Below are 18823 nucleotides of genomic sequence, written 5' to 3'. Positions count from 1 at the left end.
ATTAGTTTATTAGTTTGTGGTAAAACAAACAAAACATCCAAATGAGCAAAATCAAGAAATGAAGTAAATATCATATATTATACATCACAAGCGTTCGTACAAACGGTTTACAAACTACAGGACACGAGACTTTAGAACCCCAACAGAGAGGAGGGGGATGAACCAGTCGTGTCAGACGATAGAGGTATTGTAGGAGCAACTGGCATAGGGAAGAGAACATATGGGTTGGTGTGAGGGTTTGGATCCAACATTTGAGCTGAAGGTTGATTAGAAAATGAGCTATTGGGATTAGTTGGACTGAAATTAATAGGTGGGTTTGGGGGCTGGTTAATAGGAGGTCCAATGGAATTATGGGGATTTTGAGCTGGAAATGTGCCACAGACCAAATGGAAAAGGAAGAAAGGATGTGGAAGATGAATTGGGTAAGTTGGGTTTGTCTTTAGGGCAAACTTTATGAAATATTTGATCAAATGGATATTCAGACTCATTAAGCTTGACGTGGTGAGAGACAATAATTCGACCAAACTGGGTTAAACATTTATATCCTTTATGTGTTGGACTTGGGCCTAAGTACACACATTTTGCTAAATGAAAATTGGACCTTATTTGATTGATAGAGCCTTAGACACGAGTGGCATGCACAACCAAACACTTTTTGTTGGGGTTGATGTCTTAAATCTCTTAGGATATTGTAGTTTGTAATTTTATTGTACAAACATTTTATTTATTTAATAAAATACGAGATGTTTTATTTGACATTTAGTAGCATTAAACCCATAAACCAATAAACTAACATCCAAGGTTATCATCTATATCTTAAACATGTATGTAGAGACATACAAGTAATTTGTGTTTAAATGATAAACTAAATGGTCTGTAGTAGATGGATAAGGCTAGATACCTAATCCTGGTGACACTATGAATACGACCCGCTCTGTAGATGTTACAATTGCTATAAAGTGCTACAAATGATCTGATTCTGATCATTCATGTGGAGACATGTGAGCGAGGATATTCTATACAAAGAAGTTTGTATAAGACCAGACCACGAAATGAGTAGTCTCATTATATAACATCGTTCATAATAAAGACTTACATTTCACCAGGATGACCATAGGTGACATGATCTGAATCCTGAGTGAGTTATGAACTCCTACCTATGAAGGCGGTCTTTTGATTTGTATGGGTGAGGGTGGCCAGATCATCGACTCAATAAGCCTACCATTTTGGGGATTCGTCTGATTGGAGAGCTGTGAACCTAACACAAGACGAAATTCACTCATTTCCAAATGTCGGGGTAAGTAGATAAATTGCTTTCTTAAGGACTGATTCCAAGGCTTGAACAATATGACATCACTCTCTCTTGGCCCGAGAAAGGTTTGGTCATAGTTAGACTATGACTTATTGTTCATTAGAGGGATCAGTGGTACTTAATATGTTAGATGTAACTATAGGGGCAAAATAGTAACTTTAGTCCAACTATACTTACAAGTAATTTGTGAAGAGTCATCGCTCTGTAGACTGGTTATATTGAATAGCTGTGAAGCACGGATACTTCATGTGAGGCAAAGAATCTGTATTAGACACGTATCAGATACCGATACTTCCAGATACTTCTTAGATACGTATCTGATAAGCGATTTCATGTATGTATTTTTACGCTTACTTACTTTTTTAAAAGAAAAAAGACAAACAGCTTATCTAAACTTTTTCAATCTAAAACTAGGCAACCTATTTTTTCAATGTATTAGTATCCTCGTTTTTTAGAAATATATATTAAAATATTATATAAAAAAGACGTATCCTTCAACGTATCTGTATCTTAGTTTTTTAGAAATTGATTAATCATCGTATCCAATCGTATCCGTATCGTGTAGTCATATCCGTGTTTGTGCTTCATAGTCCAATAGACACAAAAATATAGATGTAGTGCAAAGAGTGCAACTGTCGGTCTTTAATAGAGTGCCCAACAGTTAATGGATGTTGCTCAATAGGGATTTAATGAGCTTCAATCTACTGATCCATGAAGTCCCCTCTGTAGCTCAATAGGGATTTAATGAGAATCAATTTTGGATTAATTTGAATTGTTTAAATTAAATGAAGGAATTAATTATATGTTATATAATTAATTTAATTTAATTATATATGATGTACTTATTGTAATGTATTTGATACATTATAATATAAAGTTTAGTTGAGAGGATATAAATATCTGAATATGATTCAAATATTAATTATGTGAATTGGATTCATATAATTGAATTTAATATAAATGAGATTTATATTATATACCATTGATGAGAGAATTAAAATTATAGATTATATTGTATATGATACAATATTAAACTGGTTTTAATTTTGAATTAAAATTAATTTATTAATTGAATTTTAGGGAGGGAAATAACTTCCCTCCCCTTATCTCTCTCAACACACATAACCAGTGGGAGGTTACGTGAGATTTTTTGTGTGGTTTTCTTTTTTACAGAAGAAAGGACACAAAGATCGATCAAGAAGGATTCTCTAGAAAAATCTCACTGACTTTCTCCCTTTCCTCTCAATTTCATCTCCCTCTTTCCCAAAATTTACAGAATCCACACAACTCCTATGATTTTCATCCCAAAAGATAATACATGAGGCTACAATTGGCCGTGGCCATTTTGGTTCAAGGGATTGTTTTGTTCATGAGCAATTTTGGAGAGGAGGAAATTCGAAGAAGATCGAATCTTCAAATATAAGAGTTTTTTAGCCCTAATTCCTAATTTTCTTTTCTCGATTTTTTGGCATGCTGTAAATTTTAATTTTGTGTTACTGCATAATTTTGTTTCTGTAATTTGATTCTGTGAAAAATAAAAAATTGGGACGATCCACATTTCCACTCAGGGCCTTCACATGTTCCTTCATTTTTAACAACAAATTTCATTTTTTGATCAAACGTAAGTTCTAAAGGTGATTTACATTGTAGAATTGGTGTGGGTAAGCTATTTATTAAAATTACAACAATTAGGAAGACATCTCACTAGTAGCTTAGAGACATGGTAGCCTGAGCTAATAATGTTAAGCCTGTTTCCACAACATGTCGATGTTTTCTTTCAACACGACCGTTTTGGGTTGAGGTGTACGAACAAGAAAACTGAGAGATTATCCCCATGGTGTGACACATATGATGTATTTCAACGTATTCACCTTCATTATCAGATTGGACCATTTTAACTATTTTTCCAAATTGTGTTTGCACATATGCCAAGTAGTGTTTGAAGACCCCATAGGAATCACTCTTCTGTTTAAGAGGATAAATCCATACATATCAACTGTAGTCATCTAAAAATAAAATATAGCATCGATAACCTTCTTTTGATAAGTGTTGGGCCCATAAGTCCATATGAATAAGATCAAAGGCAGTAGTGGCTCTAGATTGAGAATTTGCAAAAGGAAGTGCATGAGATTTGCTAATTTGACAAGGTTCACAGAAAACAGACTCCTCATTTCCTTTAATAGAGAAATTACATTTCTTAATTATAGTATTTAGAATTTTGGATGATGGATGGCTTAATCATATGTGCCAAAAAGCTTTAGAAACAACAATATTGACAGTGATTATGTTGTCAAATAAAACCAATGCTGACGTTTTTTTTATTTTTGTGCATAAGTCGTTGATTTCTATCTAGACCTTTACTTGAAATATCCTCAGCCTTTACTTCAGCACTTCCCAAATGATAGAACCCATCTCTAAGCATTCCTTTTAGAAGAGCTCGACCCGTAGCCTTGTCCTTGATAAGGTAGTAATCACCGTGAAATTCAAAACATACAAAGTTTTCTTGAGCTAATTTAGAAACACTAACAAGATTCTTAGTGATATCAGGCACACATAACATATTTTCAAGACTAATATTGTTATATCCATCAATTAGACATGAATTTCAAACTCATGTAATTTGTAGTTTATCTTTATTACCTATTATAACTCGTTATTTACCCGAATATTCTGTTGGATTTGCAATGTTTGAGTAGTCAACTGTCACATGGTTGGTCGAACCATTATCCACATACCAATTTGGGTCCACCACGGTTCCAAAGGTAGCAAAGGGATTAGTGTTTTGAGTGGTGATAAAGGCAGTTGGGTTTTGATTTCCAGCACCATTAGTGTTCAAATTTCCTTTGTTATGAGTAGAGTTCCTAACAAACTCTTTGTTAAATCTATTATAACAAACCAAGGCAGAGTGACCATACTTACCACAATCCAGGCAAGTGGGCTTGTTCCCACAACCCCTGCCTCCATTGTTGAAGTTTCCACCTCCACGCTTGATGGGGTTGATGCTCTAAATCTCGTAGAGTCCTATAGTTTGTAAACTTTGTATGATCAAACTCTTTATATGATTAATAATATATGATATTTTATTCACCTTGTCTATAAAATATGTGATATTTTAGTTGCATTAACCACAAACCAATAAACTAACATCCAAGGTTATCTTTGTAACTTAAACATATATGTGGAGACATACAGGTGGATCATGTTTAAGTGATAATCTAAATCGTTTGTAGTAGATGGATAAGGTTGGGTACCTTATCCTGGTGACACTACGAGTATGGCCCGTTTTGTAGGTGTTACAATTGTTGTAAAGTACTACAGATGATCTGATCATAATTATTCATGTATTAGATATGCGAGCGGGGATATTCTATACAAAGGAATTTGTATAAGACTGCACCACGAAATGTTTAGTCTCATAAATAACACCGCTCATAATAGAGACTTATATTTCATCAAGATGACCATAGGTAACATGACTGAATCCTGAGTGAGTTGTGAACTCCTGCCTATAAGGGTGGTCCTTTGATTTGTATGGGTGATAGTGGTTAGATCTCAACTCAACAAGCCTACCATTTTAGAGATTTGTCTGATTGGGGAGCTAGGAACACAGCTACACAAGATGGAATTCACTCATTCCCTGAAGCAAGGGTAAGTAGATAAATTGTTCCCTTAAGGGCTGATTCCGAGTCTTGAACAATATGGCGCCACACTCTTTCCTGGCTCGAGAGGGGTTTAGTCATAGTAAGACTATGATCTATTGTTCATTAGAGGGATCAGTAGTACTTAATAAGTTAGATGTAACTACAAGGGAAAAACGGTAATTTGGCCCAACTGTACTTACGAGCAATTTGTGAAGAGTTATCGTACTATTGATTGGTTATATCCAATAGACACAAAAATATATCTGTAGTGCGAAGAATGCAGCTGTCGGTCTTTAGTGGAGTGCTTGACAGTTAATAGATGGTGAATAATGTAATTAAATAGTTTAATTAACTATTCATGTACTGTTAGAGTTTCAAGCTACGGGTTCATAAGGTCCCTTGGTAGCTCAAAAGGATTTAATTGAGAATTAGTTTTTGGGTTAATTTGAATTGTTCAAATTAATAGAGGGCTTTAATTATATATGATATAATTAAATTGTTTCAATTATATATGATATAATTGTCATAATATATTTAATACATTATAATTTAATGGGAGGAAATAAATATTTGAATGAGATTCAAATATATTTTCTATGAATGTGATTCATAGTTGTTAAATTTAATATAAATACGATTTATATTAAATGTCATAGAATAGAGAAAAGAAACTATAGTTTATATTGTATGTGATACAATATTAAAACTATAGGTTATATGTTATATTTGATATAACATATAATTTAATATAAATATAATATGATAAGTTAGTTATCATATTTATTTATATTGTTTTATTATTATTTGAATAATAACTTCCCCATCTTTTCTCTCCAACCACTTTAATGGGTGGTTATTAATCTTATGGCAAATAAAAGAAAAGTGGTTTTCTCTTCTTCCTCTATGATCAACGACTTGCTTTTGTTAAACGATTGAGAGTTTTCGCATAAAAGTTTTGTAAGTTATTGTGAGAGAATTCTCAATCTACCTCCTCCACCCAAACTTTCCCTTTAACCAAAATAGTTAGAGCCCACCACTCTTAGGTTCTCACCCCGGGAATACCAAGGACTCTTTGTGGTTGTGTCTGGTTGTTTGGTTCGAGAAAATCTTGAAGAAAGTCTTCAAGAAGTTGCTGTTTCTGTTCGAGGTTCGTGACTGTTCGAGGGAGGGTTCGTGAAGAAAAGGTCTTCAAAGGTAATGTATCTTGAACCATTTTCTTGAAAAAACATGCTGTAATTTAACTTTAAATGCATATCTCTTGTATGTTTACTGTAAACTCTGTATTTGATAATTAATGGTATTTGGACGATCCACTTCCGCTCAAGGTTCTCCTCAGTCGAGTTCCTTTAACACTGTCCACCGAAACCTCCTCTGTTGCTGTTGAACTAAGGTGGGTTGTTAAGGGAGGATCGAATTCCGCAACAAAAGCATTTTGTTAGAACGTCTTGCATCCCGCAATCCGATTTTTACATTAAACAAAATCATCATACAAAACAGAATAAAGACATGTAAATTAGCATGCATTAGGGAAAATATTAGAACGATTCTTATCTTTGTAGATTCCCTAAGTGCTACGAACAATCCTCTCCAAGGTTCCAATGAATGAATCTCCAAACGGTTTTGATCACAAACAACTCCTTAAGCAATCTCGAACACTTTCACAAGAGTTATCTTGATATTCTTTGGGATTCTAATAGAGGGATAAGTGGTATCCAATATTGGGAGAGGGAGAGGAGAATAAGGTTTTGGAGAGTAGAGAGGCTCAGAGAAAATTCTGCATAATAGCACTAGGGAATTGTGTATTGTCAGAGTTTCGATTGTGTATTCAATACATTCCCAAAGGGCTATTAGAGATCTTTATATAGAGAAAGGTCAAGCCTCTTTCTCAATATATTTTCATTTTCTATAATTAATTAAATAACATTTATTTAATTAATTAGCCAATTTAATTAAATAATGCTTATTTAACCAATTAGTCCAATTAAATAACACTAATTTATTTTGCACAATTAAATAACACTCATTCAATTTTAATATGCACAATAATTAAATAACTACTTATACATTAAACCATGTATACATTTAATTATCATATACATCTCGTGGATATGTGCAAAATTATTCTTTGTGAATTTAATTCACTTGAATTAATTAATTTGAATCTTATTCAAATATTACTCTCCAATTTAATTATAGACCATATCCAAATTATATATTAATCTAATTAATATATAGTTTTCTCAAATTAATTTGAACAATTCAAATTATCCATTTTAAGTATCCTCTAATGAGTTAACTAGGGGACTTGGCGGACTGATAGATCAAAAGCTTCAATGATATGTGATTATTTGGTTAAACTAGCTCAAGTTTTTTTTTAATAAATTAAATTGAATTAAATTAAATTTTTTTTTTAAGATAGTTTATACACCGATCAACATAATAGTAGAAAAAATAGACATCAATATTTTTAAAATCATTTCAACGGTTTTAGAAAAAGGTAAATCCATATTCAACAAATTGGTCCAAAAAGACTATTAGTTGATTTTATGATTTACATTGTAAGATTTTGATTTTTCTTAAGATTAGCATTTAAGTGTCATCTCTTCTATCTAAAATAATGTTAATAGTTTCATTTGATGATACTAATCCTTTCAGTTATTTTTAATTTTTATGATAATTAATGATTAAGTTGGTTTTTTTTAATGGAATAATTATTTTATATTTGAGTGTTTAAAAAATTGAATTTAAAATTTTGTGTTCTGTATATGGATACCTTGTAGATAATTTGTTATGTTTTGAGAATAGAAAAGAATTGGAAGGTTTTTTTTTTTTTTTTTTTTTTTTTTTTTTATCTTAGAAAAGTTAGAAAAGTATGTGTATAGTTGAAAATTAAAATCAACAATAGAAAAAAAATAAAATTAATTTCATTTACAAAAATAGCACCAGCTACCCTAACTCAACTATACATCCAAACACATACAATAATTACCAACTCAACTCAACTCAACACACCAGACAATGTAACTCTTCAGATAATTTAACTCTCCATAATCACCAACTCAACTCAGCTCAACTCTCTGCTTTTGTCGCGCACCAAACACCCCCTTAGAAATAATAATTGCATGATAATTATTATTGCTATTTTGTGAAACTTTGGGAGAAAAATAAAATTTATTTAATTGATTTTGAGTTATTTAAATTGATAAGTGAAAATAAGAACAAATCACCTACGTCTAAATCTGGGATGTATTTGGTTTACTTTTGTAAGTGTTTAATTTTGAATATGAGTCATTTTGAAAAAAAAAAAATTTAATAACTACTCAAAAAAGCTTTTAAAACACTTTAAAAATATATTTTAAATAGTTTTTTTTATTAGAAGAGTTTAAATAAAAATATTTGTTTAAAAAAATATTTTTTTTCTAGTTCATCCAAATAGGTGCGGATTCCCTCATGATAAGCTAGTGTTTAAATTTGTTTAAATGGATGTTTCTATTAAAAAAAAATTGGCAAAACTCTCAAAATTTAGGTGTAGTTGCCAAAAAGGTGTAGTATAATTGTATATATATAATATAATTACATTTTTCATAGTACAATAATTATGGAATTGGAGGATCAAACTTCCTACCATTTAAATTAAAAGTCATGTTAATTATCGTTAAATTAAACTCGTACTAAAACAAATAATATAACATGTCCAATTTTCGTTGCACAAAATGGAGACATGATTGAGCCAGACCAGACCGGAAAAAAACCGGGAAAAATCAGGCTGAAGCAGATTTCGCCACGTGGATCCATGCATTATAATCGGATGCAAACCTATTTATATTCCACTCTTTATTCTCCCTTTCTTGTCCGCCTCTCTCCTCTTTCCCCCTCTCTCTCCCCTTCTTTCCCCTCTCTTCTCTCTCTTTCTTCCTCTTCTCTTCTCCCTTCTCCATCGCCTCCTCTGCCCCTTTACTTCACACAACTCTACCAATCCAATAAGCTTATACGGATTTTATGGATCTTCTTCCTTGATTTTTCTCTCCAATTTTCTCCTAACACTCGATTCTTTCTGGGTTTCGCTTGTGGAGGGAATCGGAGGTAGACAGAGCTGAGGCGGATCCGTTATGGCGACTTCCACGAGCTCTATCTACATCAATGTTATCGAGGATGTTATTAACAAGCTTCGCGAAGAGTTCGTTGATAATGGTCCTGGGGAGGACGTTCTCAAGGAGCTTCAAGGAGTAATTCTTGATCCCCAATCTTGAAATTTCTTGTTATTCTTCTTTGTCTCAGCTTCTCTACTGAATTTAATATTTTTTTTTTAATTTTTTCTTTTCCAATCTATTTGAAGGAATCAATTGAATTTTTTCGGTGATTACTTTCTGGGTTTGATCCGATTCTTTCTAGGGTTTTGAGGCTTTGAAGCTAATTTAAGCTGTGGTTGGGCTGATTGTCTTCTTTGTGGGAACTTTTTAGATGTGGGAGGCGAAAATGATGCAAGCGGGTGCCGTAACCGGTCCCATAGAGAGGTCTGCACCATCTAAGCCCACACCCGGAGGTCCTATAACTCCAGTTCACGATCTCAATGTTCCGTATGAGGGTACTGAAGAGTACGAAACTCCCACAGCTGATTTACTTTTTCCGCCGGTGATTACTTCTCTGTCCCTTCTACTAAATGTTTTCCCAGGTTCATAAATAATAATTGACGCGATTTTGGTCATTGTAGACGCCACTACAGACTCCAATTCAAACCCCTTTACCGGGAACTGCTGACAACGCGATGTATAATATTCCTACTGGACCCAGTGACCACTCTGCATCTGGAACTGATGCTTCTCCAGCTGCTACCACTCCTGGAGGTAGCACTAATAATAATGTTGAGGTCAGATCTGGAAGGCCAACCCCATATATGGTAATTACTGCTTGACTTTGACGCCACTGCTAATCTTTACATTTTCTCATTCCCTGCCGTTTACCCACTCCATACTGTCGTGATTGCAGCATTTTTTTTTTCACCTTCTGTTTCTTTGATAGGAAGTGTTATATGTAGTCTTGGTAGCCGTTAATTTGATTTAAAGTGGATTAATGGCATTGATATGTTTTTTACCATCAAAATTTAAAGCATGCTGTTGATGGTTGAACATTCCATTATTTGGGGTTTTGATAGACGTCTACATTCTTCTTTCAGCAACCACCTTCTTGGATGGGTCAAAGAACTCCTGTAGACGTTAATATTGGTGAGTGTAGTGCTGAAGTAGTGGAAAGCTTCACAACAATAATTCTGTAGTAATTTATATTGATTGTATTTTGTAGCCTACGTGGAGGGGCGTGATGAACCAGACAGGGGAGCCACTGGTGCTCACCCATCCCTTACACAGGTAACTTCTATCTTGATTCATACTTCCATCATGAAAAAATTGTTGCCTGATGTGAACCCCAAATCTCCCTTGTGAATTTCATCTGCTTCTGATTTTGAATTACTCTACTCCTTGCTGCCATGTATCTATTGGCACAAAGCTTCAGTAACTTTATTGTGATGTTTTAACTTTGGGAAACAATTCTCAGGACTTTTTTATGATGAACTCTGGGAAGCGTAAGCGTGATGATTTTGCTTCCCAGTACCAGGCTAATGGGTTTATACCACAGCAAGATGGAGCTGGAGATGCTGTCAATAGTGTTTTTGAGATTGAGGTTTTGTTTTCTTACCTGTCAGTACTCCAGTAGATTCTTACAGCCTCGGATTTGCTTGCCAATTTTCTCTCACATAATTTCAGTTCATAGCTTATTATTTCTATTATTGTCTCTCTTTTCAAATAAAACAAGAGTTAAAAGAGTAATTACAAAAAGGCTTCACCTTTGAAGCCCACCGAGAGACCTTGAACCTAACAAGGGCCCAAATGACACTATGAGACCTCTCAAGCCCTTTAAAAATTATGTTGTTCTTCTCTTCCTAAAGGACCTACACAATAACACACTCCCTGGTTCGTTTCATAAATCTTCTCTTCTCAGGAAAGAGAGGGAACTCCTTGATCATCATCTCTTTGCCACCCTATGTCTAACCAAGTATAAACCGAACTCTTCAAAGAAACAACTCCAAAATACATGAGCTAAATTTCAACTTTGATATGATCATGATTCTCTGCCATCCCCCTACAGAGAATGCTGCAAAAAGGCCCAATCAAAACAGGCACTCCCCTTGAAACCCAGATCAAGATATTAACTTCTTCTTCGTGAACCTGCCACACAAAATATTTACCTTATTTGGGCATTTTCATCTTCTACAACAAGGCAAAGACATAACCTCTTGAGGGAGAGGATTAACCAAACAAAGAAAAAGTGATTTACAAGAAGATGCCTCCAAATATGAACATCCCTTCTCCCCAAACTTCAACAGAACTCCACAATCAAAGAAAGAAAGACATTCTGTTGTTTTCCTCTCGGATAGAGGACGATGGAACCCCTTGAGAGGTCAAATTTCAGTTCATAGTCTTGTGTGTGTGCAAGTTATGGAATCAGTGATAGTAACAACAGTAGAAGTGTCTTACTATCCCTTGGGTGGATGCTTAGAATTGTTTTTCCTGAATGATTCTCATGTACATGATAAGGATCCATGCTACCATCTAATACGCTAAGGAATGTTGCAGTTTCCCTGAATTTAAACATATAATATTTTCTGGTATAAGTGTACATGATATAAAATTAATATTTGACGGCAAAACTTCAGCTATTTTTTCCATTGCTATAAGAAACCGAACAATAATTTAAAATGAATTCCACAATGGAAGGGAAACTGATGAGCGACAATTTCACATTCAAGGTCAATTATATATGCATTTCTCTGTGTAAATTGAAAAATCCTAAACTATTTGAGAGGCTCAGTCTTTAGTTTACAAGCTGATTTTGATTTTCCAGTGCTCTCAACAATTGCAAATAGTTCTCTTATACTCCTCCCCAATGTGGGGGTTCTCTATGACAACTGACAAACTTCAAGTCATCCCTTTCCAAAACTTACTAACTGCCTTATCTAGCCAACAGATTGAATACCTTTATTTACCAGCTTGTTTCTGCTGCCTCCCGTGTGTAATGTGGATTGGAAAGGTTGCTATACGTCTATAAGAGAAAATTTAAAAACTCAGCACTCTTTTAGATTCGTAATATTCTTGACCATAAATTGTGACCTATATATATTCTAGTATTCTACTAAAACTCAACACCAAAAAAAAAAAAAAAATTGGGTGGCAAGACTTGGCTCTGTGGGCCTACAAGATAATCTGGGAAGGTAAGTCAGAGGGTGGTTCTACATTATGGATTGTGCTAGAAATGGTTATTTGATTCATATGTACAGGTAGAACTATTACTGTTGCCATTTGAATTGGCTAGACATCCAGCGACTCCTCCTAGGTGTCTGTTTTAAAGGAACTTTTTGTAAAGGCTACACTATGGTTTGTGGCATTTGGATCTTCCGTCATCATATTCACGAGGTTGTCTATCTTTCTAGCCATGAGACCCCCAACCCCTCCAACCACCCGAAGTTATGAGCTAAGAAGCGTGATCACAAATATAAGACATGGACACACGTTAATTTCTAAAAATATAGAGTAGGACAGCACAGGGACACATATTATGATATATGTGTGTGTGTGTGAGATCTGATACTGAAAATCTGTTTTAGTTTATTATGCTTATGCTTTTATGATACATCGAAGAACTAATCAATTTTTATCAAAAACTAACTTTTATTAAGATGATATCCTAGGGAGGAGGGAGGAGATTGGAATATCATTAGGCTCAATATTACTCTTTGTCGGCTTTTATTTTTAAGGGGTTTTTTTTTAATAAAAAAATAATTATTATTTTTAATACTATGATATATTCTTTCACTTTTCTTAATGAAATGGAAAGCTTGGCTTCTTTTTTAAAAACTTTCATTAAGAAGATGGAAAATCAAAGTACAATGGGTTCAATTGAAGCAAGGGCAACACCCAGCAAGACAAGGTGCTCCCAAATTTATTTATCCAAAAAGTCACGTCCCAAATATCCTCCCAAGAACTCTCTCTTTTGATGAATGCTTTCTTTTCCTTTCCACTCTAGATAAACCACAAAATAACCAAAATCCACTGCCAAAGAATCCCTCACCTGGAATGGAGGATTCACAACAGCATGTTCTAATGCCTTTCGAACGTTTGAGTTCTGCGCAAAGACCCAACTTATCAAAATTTTAAATGATTGAACATCTTTAAAAAAAAAGGGTAAATTTGAAGTCAATAATGCTTAGGCCTTGATTAGTACTTTTTTTTTTCTGTCACTTGATGCATTTTAATTTCTATTTTCATCCATGCTGATTGCATTTATTTCCTATATCTGCTGCTGACGCGTCTAAAAGCGAGAATATTATTTCGAGCTTTCTGTTAATAGTTATGACTAAATAGAACTCACGCGATTACATTTGCTGAATGCTTTTTGTTTATTGTGATCAGTCTTTAACACTCCTTAATGGTAAGCTTTTGCAGATAAGTGGATGCAATGCTTCTGATGGAAGGCCTGGCTTTATCACTTCTGCAAAGAGTCCAACATCATCACATATTGAAAGATCATTATTGAAGATTCCACAACTTGATGGACCGATGCCTGATCCTTATGATGATGTGCTTTCGACCCCCAATGTTAGCTCTCTCTTGTTCTCTATCCTCTTCCCTTTAAGTCATGGAGTTTTCTATCTTTAAAACAATGGAATATTTATGTAAGTAATAGTAACAGAAATTTTTGTACTTTTTACCCTTCTTTTTACTTGTTTTGATTTTGCAAGGTGGGTGCCTATTCTTCAGAAGGTTACTTGTCTGCTACTGTCTTTTTGATTATCCTTTCATCATTTTGTAGAAGTTAGGCATCTGTTTCATGTCTTCTTATTAGGATGTCCGTAGTCATATAGATTGTTGTTTGGTAGTACAAAGCCTCATGAAGCTAGGTAAGAGGCACAAACTTGTCATGGACGTCATGGAAGCAAGGGATTGTTCGCTCAGAAATATTAGAACATTCCTCAATGGGAACAAATTAAGATTGTTCAGTCACAGAAATAAATAGGCACACACAAAATAATGTTAAAACGTCAGCTGTATAATACAAAAGTGTTTAACCAAGAGTTTGTGTATGTGATTTCCTGGCTTCTTTCTAATGGTCAATATAAGAGCTCATGAAGGTATTTGATTTTTGTTGTTGATGGAAGACAGAAGATCATTTGAATAAATCTCAAGATTCTGTGTTGGCTAAAATAACCACCACTATGACAGAGGCATCCTCCCTCTCTGTAATGTAAATAATGTTACCGACACCATGATAGCTACGTGAAATATGCTTATTTAAGTATTTCTAATAAACAGCAACAAGTCATTCTGTTCCTTTTGCTTAAAGGTGCCAATAAATGTTCTCTCTAGTTGGTTATAAGTAAAGAAACAAAATTACAGCACTCGTAGATTAAATGAAATCCCAATTGATCTGTACTTTCCAGTATTTTGTAAGTGCCTACCCTCTTCCATGATTGATGACAGAGAGATGTTCCTGGATCTGCACATTTTCTATGGCTTGTCAAGTCTTAGCTCTCTGTTTATGGTCAAATAAATCACTTTCAAGTCGCAATTAATTACTTGTAACACAGGATTTTTTTGCTTACTATATTGGACTGGACATTCTAGGTATTTTACTAATTGCTTGATTCTTCTTCTGGTTTTTGTTGCGTCCATCCTATGCGTTTTCTGGATTGAATTTTTGTTCACCCTACTTCTTGGTGATTGGAATTCTTCATATCATAATTAACAAAAATGATTTTCCCATTGCTCTCTGTCCACTGAGTTTGTTTTGTTAATCACATTTCTGACATCCCCTGCAGATATACAATTACCAGGGTGTCTTCAATGAAGACTACAACATAGCAAATACACCAGCACCTAATGGTAAATGTTATGAAGGATGTCTTCATGATTGTGACTATTTTATGGCATGGATGGAAATTTGGTTTTCTATTATCGTTAGAGAAAGATCCTAAAAGAAAGGTTTAAATTCAAATTTGGTTTTTACTTTTCATATTGATACCGAAGTATTTTGCTTGGTCAGTAAATTGTCTTAAATTTGTTTGTCTTTCTTAAATCTTTTGCATTGCATTTCATAGAAATCTTAAGTCACTTTTTTTAAACATAAAACATAAACAATGATAACAGACATGATGCGTGGTTTAAAACATAAACTTGCTGGGTATAAGGTATAATGTAAAGTGTAACCAAAATAAAGCAATTGATTTTATGTAATTCAAGGACCAGAATAGAACATTTGGAAGGACAAAAAACAGCGGAACAAGGGTGAAAACTAAGGTTCTCTAGAGGATTTAAAGCAGAAACAAAATTTGTCTCTAATCTCAATATGTTCCTGTTATCTTTTCTTTACAGACCCACCAGTTAGCACTCCTGCTGTTGTCACTCAGGATGATGTTGGTGAGGAGGAGGAGGATGATGAGCCTTCATTGAACGAAGACGACGATGACGATGATTTGGATGATGTGGATCAGGGAGAGGAATTGAGCACACAACATTTAGTTTTAGCTCAGTTTGACAAGGTACTTCTTTACCTCTTGGTTTGTAGGTGCAGTTGCAGCACATGCTAGAGCATTTTTAGAATCCAGCATGCTATTAAATATACATTATCATAATTTTCCATGTGACAGGTTACTCGTACCAAGAGTAGGTGGAAATGTACACTAAAGGATGGAATTATGCATATTAACAACAAGGACATTCTCTTCAACAAGGTGAATTTTCCCCTCCAAAACTAGAGGTTAGAATATTAACCGACTTCGGTTTTCATGGAAGCTTGGTTTATTTGGTTTGGCAGGCGACTGGGGAATTCGACTTCTGATTTTAATGGAGGCATCTTCATTGGGAGAGGTTATTGGTTGCAGCAGTGTTTTGAAAGAATTCCATGAAGTTGGTTCATTGGGTGTTTAAGTTGTCTTCAGTTAATATTTGTTTTGTGAACGTACGAGAGGAAAAGGACATGATGATTCCTTATGTTCATTTTGATGAATGTTATTAGCGTTTTGTATATAACGAATGAGAGCTCTTTTGGCCTTCAATGCATGGCAACTTGAGGATTTTCTAGTAAAATTTATCATTGCTCTAATGGAATATATTTGTAACTTCCAACTCTGTTAGCTCATGGATTTTTTTTCCCACTTCTAATAATGAATAATTTCTTTTTGTTATTCAAATTTTCATTGCTGATTTCACACTAATCCTCGACTATGTTGACCTCCTTCCAATAGGGAATTTGATGGCCGATGATCGGCTATGTTGATGATTCATGGCCTCTTTATAATGACTTTTTTAAGTGTTTAGAAACCAACATTTTTCAAGTACTTAAAAAGTCATTTCAAATATATCTTTCATCTTTCATTTTTATAGTTTTTCGTAGGTTTTAATTCCTCTCGTAAGTTTGCAATGGTAATAAAATCTAGTGTTCTTGCAATTATTGTAAATTCTTTTGAAGTGTCTTATTATTTCATCCAATAGGAGTGCTGTGCAAAATTTTGTTTCTTTGTTTGTTTGTGGTCATGGCTGGGAGTTGGAGTTGTTGACTCCACTGACTTGTTTGGTCAAGGATGAGTACTAACTAAAAAGCATCAGTTTCTTCCTCATTAATTCTTCACTGTTAGCCTGTGGGTATCACAACTTCACTAACTGAGCATATTTAGTAAATCGATCATTAAAAGATGACATTTTTCTGGCTTTCAATGGGTTTTCAATTTCTCTCTTTTTAGTTATAAGTTGCATATAATGATAATAAAATCCAAAATCTTGTTGCCATCTTTCATTGGGAGTGTCTTATTATCAGATCTGATTTGAGGATGTTTTGCATAAATTTTTAATGGCGAAATGAGATTCATGATTGAAAGTTGAAACTTCAACGTAGAGAACAAATTACAACAAATGAATTGAATAGAAAGAATTTGAAAACGAAGCGGGGTGTTAGATTATGAGTAAGAAGTGTGTGAGAGAGAATTCCCGTGTTACAAATCATCAAAAGCACAACATAAGACCAAAAGAAGCATTCATGGAGATCTTAATGGAAGTGGCGACAAACACACACACACACAAATACTGTCATGGATGGATTTATGTAGAGCATCAAACGCGAGACTCGATCCAGAATCTTCATGACCTTACGGTGTGTTACTGGTTACAATGCATTGTGATTGAAAGAAAGTAAACAATGTGGAAGGATCGGGGAATGTCGCCGCCACTGCCGGATGTTGCCAGCCACCGGGAGCTGCAAAACCTATACCTCTTTGATCGCCATTACCACCGCCGCCGTCTGCGGCATTTCCGTTCGCGGATATTCTATTTCCGTCAATTTCAGGCAACGGTTGAGGCGATAAAGGGAGTGGCGATAGGAGAGGAAGAATCGCCTTCGAACAAGTGTCGGCACTACCAGAAGACATTGAGACGCTTGACAGTTGATCGAGATGAAGACTCGCCGGCGCCTGTTTCTGTAACCTGGTTGGAGGTTTAGGTAATCTAGCTTTGTGTTCGTTCTCCATTGAGCCTCTGAGAAAATCAAGGACGACAGTCTGATTTGCATTCATTGGAGGAGAAATATAGGGAAAAATGAAAGAAGACGGAAGGGATGATAGTAAACGGGGATTTGGTTCTTGGGAAGCGGAAAAGGAGATCGTTGGCTATGAAGGTGAATAGTCAGAAATTCTGAAACCAAATTTCATTTCATAATGTTGAGAAAGGCGGGTAAAATGTAACGATCATTAGGTATGCTTTAACGTTTTCTGCCATAACCCACTGTCTTTATTTAGCAATTCTTCTAAACGTTTTTAGGCTTTCAACTAATTTGTTTTTCCATTCCTAAAGAACAGGATGGTAAGTTTAAGCCCTTCAATGCTGGCCTTGGAACTGAAACATCCCTCTTATTTTAATATCTTTCAGAAAATAAAAACAAATAAATAGATAAGAACAAGGCCATTTTTAAATATAAAAAATATTTAAAAATATTTACAAGTACAAAATATTTTTAGAATTTTTTACTATAAAATGTAAATATTTTTTTTTTGGATGTTTTTATTTATAAGAATTTACCTAAGAACAGTATTGCCATTTTCTTCATTTTCTTAAAAAAAAAAATCCCTGCCTATTAATAATATATTAATGCACTATATTGATGTCACTAATAGATATGTACTAATACATTAATATACATAAATCAATGACTTGAAATAGATGTGTAAGGTTGATAGATGTTGATGGTTTTTTCAACTTTTTGAATATTTTTATATGAACAGAATTTAAAATTATGCAATATGTAGTATGTACATATATTTTTCATGTAATACTAGATTTGCTATTATTATTTTGAAGGTTTTCTTTCTACAATAAGTGGGATATGAATATTTAAATCTCTGATCTCATGGAATGGAATAAACTATGCTGACTTAATTATTACGAGGAATTTGAGATTGATAGTGACATAGGCAACTTTTCCAAACTTACTGCCGAATCATGAGGCCTCATAATTCCGGTGATTATGGTGGTGCATTGGCCGTTGTGTCGGTGATCCAACAGGTATGTACAAAATTATGGGCCGATGATCAGTCTGACTTGTAGTTTCATTCATCTCCCGACCCACTTTGTACAAGTGGAGGAAGGGTTGTCATTCAGTGGCACAATCATCGGTTCAAATGCCATGTTGTACCTTTGGATTTTCCAAGTAATCTTCCTTCAATTCATCCTCATTTTCTTTCTGATTTCCTCATTTCCGTTATCTGTTCCTTATCTGCTAAGGGGGTTAACAACTTAGATGGGGTTCTTTCTTCTTACCCGATTCTAGTTATCTC

At 34.4% G+C, this 18823-nt stretch overlaps 2 protein-coding genes across 3 annotated transcripts; one reads left to right on the top strand and one right to left on the bottom strand.

Annotated features, from left to right (window-relative positions):
* The first annotated feature begins 8782 nt into the window (after positions 1-8782).
* LOC120088269 (transcription initiation factor IIA large subunit-like) lies at positions 8783-16127 on the top strand. Of its 2 annotated transcripts, none has more exons than XM_039045448.2 (11): positions 8783-9179; positions 9415-9585; positions 9665-9850; positions 10127-10175; positions 10252-10316; positions 10504-10629; positions 13449-13601; positions 14822-14885; positions 15375-15541; positions 15650-15733; positions 15817-16127. In XM_039045448.2, exons 1-11 carry the CDS (start codon positions 9063-9065, stop codon positions 15838-15840), a joined length of 1206 nt encoding a protein of 401 aa, XP_038901376.1. In that variant the 5' UTR covers positions 8783-9062; the 3' UTR covers positions 15841-16127. The 2 variants fall into 2 exon arrangements, with proteins under 2 accessions (XP_038901376.1, XP_090162023.1); XM_090305897.1 differs by having other exon boundaries at positions 8804-9179; positions 9346-9585.
* Positions 16128-16995: 868 nt separating this feature from the next.
* LOC120088941 (uncharacterized) lies at positions 16996-17693 on the bottom strand. The gene has a single exon (XM_039046379.2). It carries the CDS (start codon positions 17564-17566, stop codon positions 17144-17146), a length of 423 nt encoding a protein of 140 aa, XP_038902307.1. The 5' UTR covers positions 17567-17693; the 3' UTR covers positions 16996-17143.
* Positions 17694-18823: the final 1130 nt, after the last annotated feature.

Source organism: Benincasa hispida, chromosome 10, assembly GCF_027475165.1.
Source record: "Benincasa hispida cultivar pf3 chromosome 10, pf3_genome.v1.1, whole genome shotgun sequence".
Taxonomy (NCBI): Eukaryota; Viridiplantae; Streptophyta; class Magnoliopsida; order Cucurbitales; family Cucurbitaceae; genus Benincasa; species Benincasa hispida.
This window is presented reverse-complemented; position numbering and strand designations above follow the sequence as displayed.

What these genes read in the sequence shown, in the direction of transcription:
- LOC120088269 (XM_039045448.2), top strand. Translation starts at nt 9,063, where the DNA reads ATGGCGACTTCCACGAGCTCTATCTACATCAATGTTATCGAGGATGTT. An exon ending in ATAGTGTTTTTGAGATTGAG is followed by an intron (nt 10,630 to 13,448) that starts GTTTTGTTTTCT and finishes AAGCTTTTGCAG; the next exon opens with ATAAGTGGATGCAATGCTTC. An exon ending in TTTTAGCTCAGTTTGACAAG is followed by an intron (nt 15,542 to 15,649) that starts GTACTTCTTTAC and finishes TCCATGTGACAG; the next exon opens with GTTACTCGTACCAAGAGTAG.
- LOC120088941 (XM_039046379.2), bottom strand. Translation starts at nt 17,566, where the DNA reads ATGAATGCAAATCAGACTGTCGTCCTTGATTTTCTCAGAGGCTCAATG.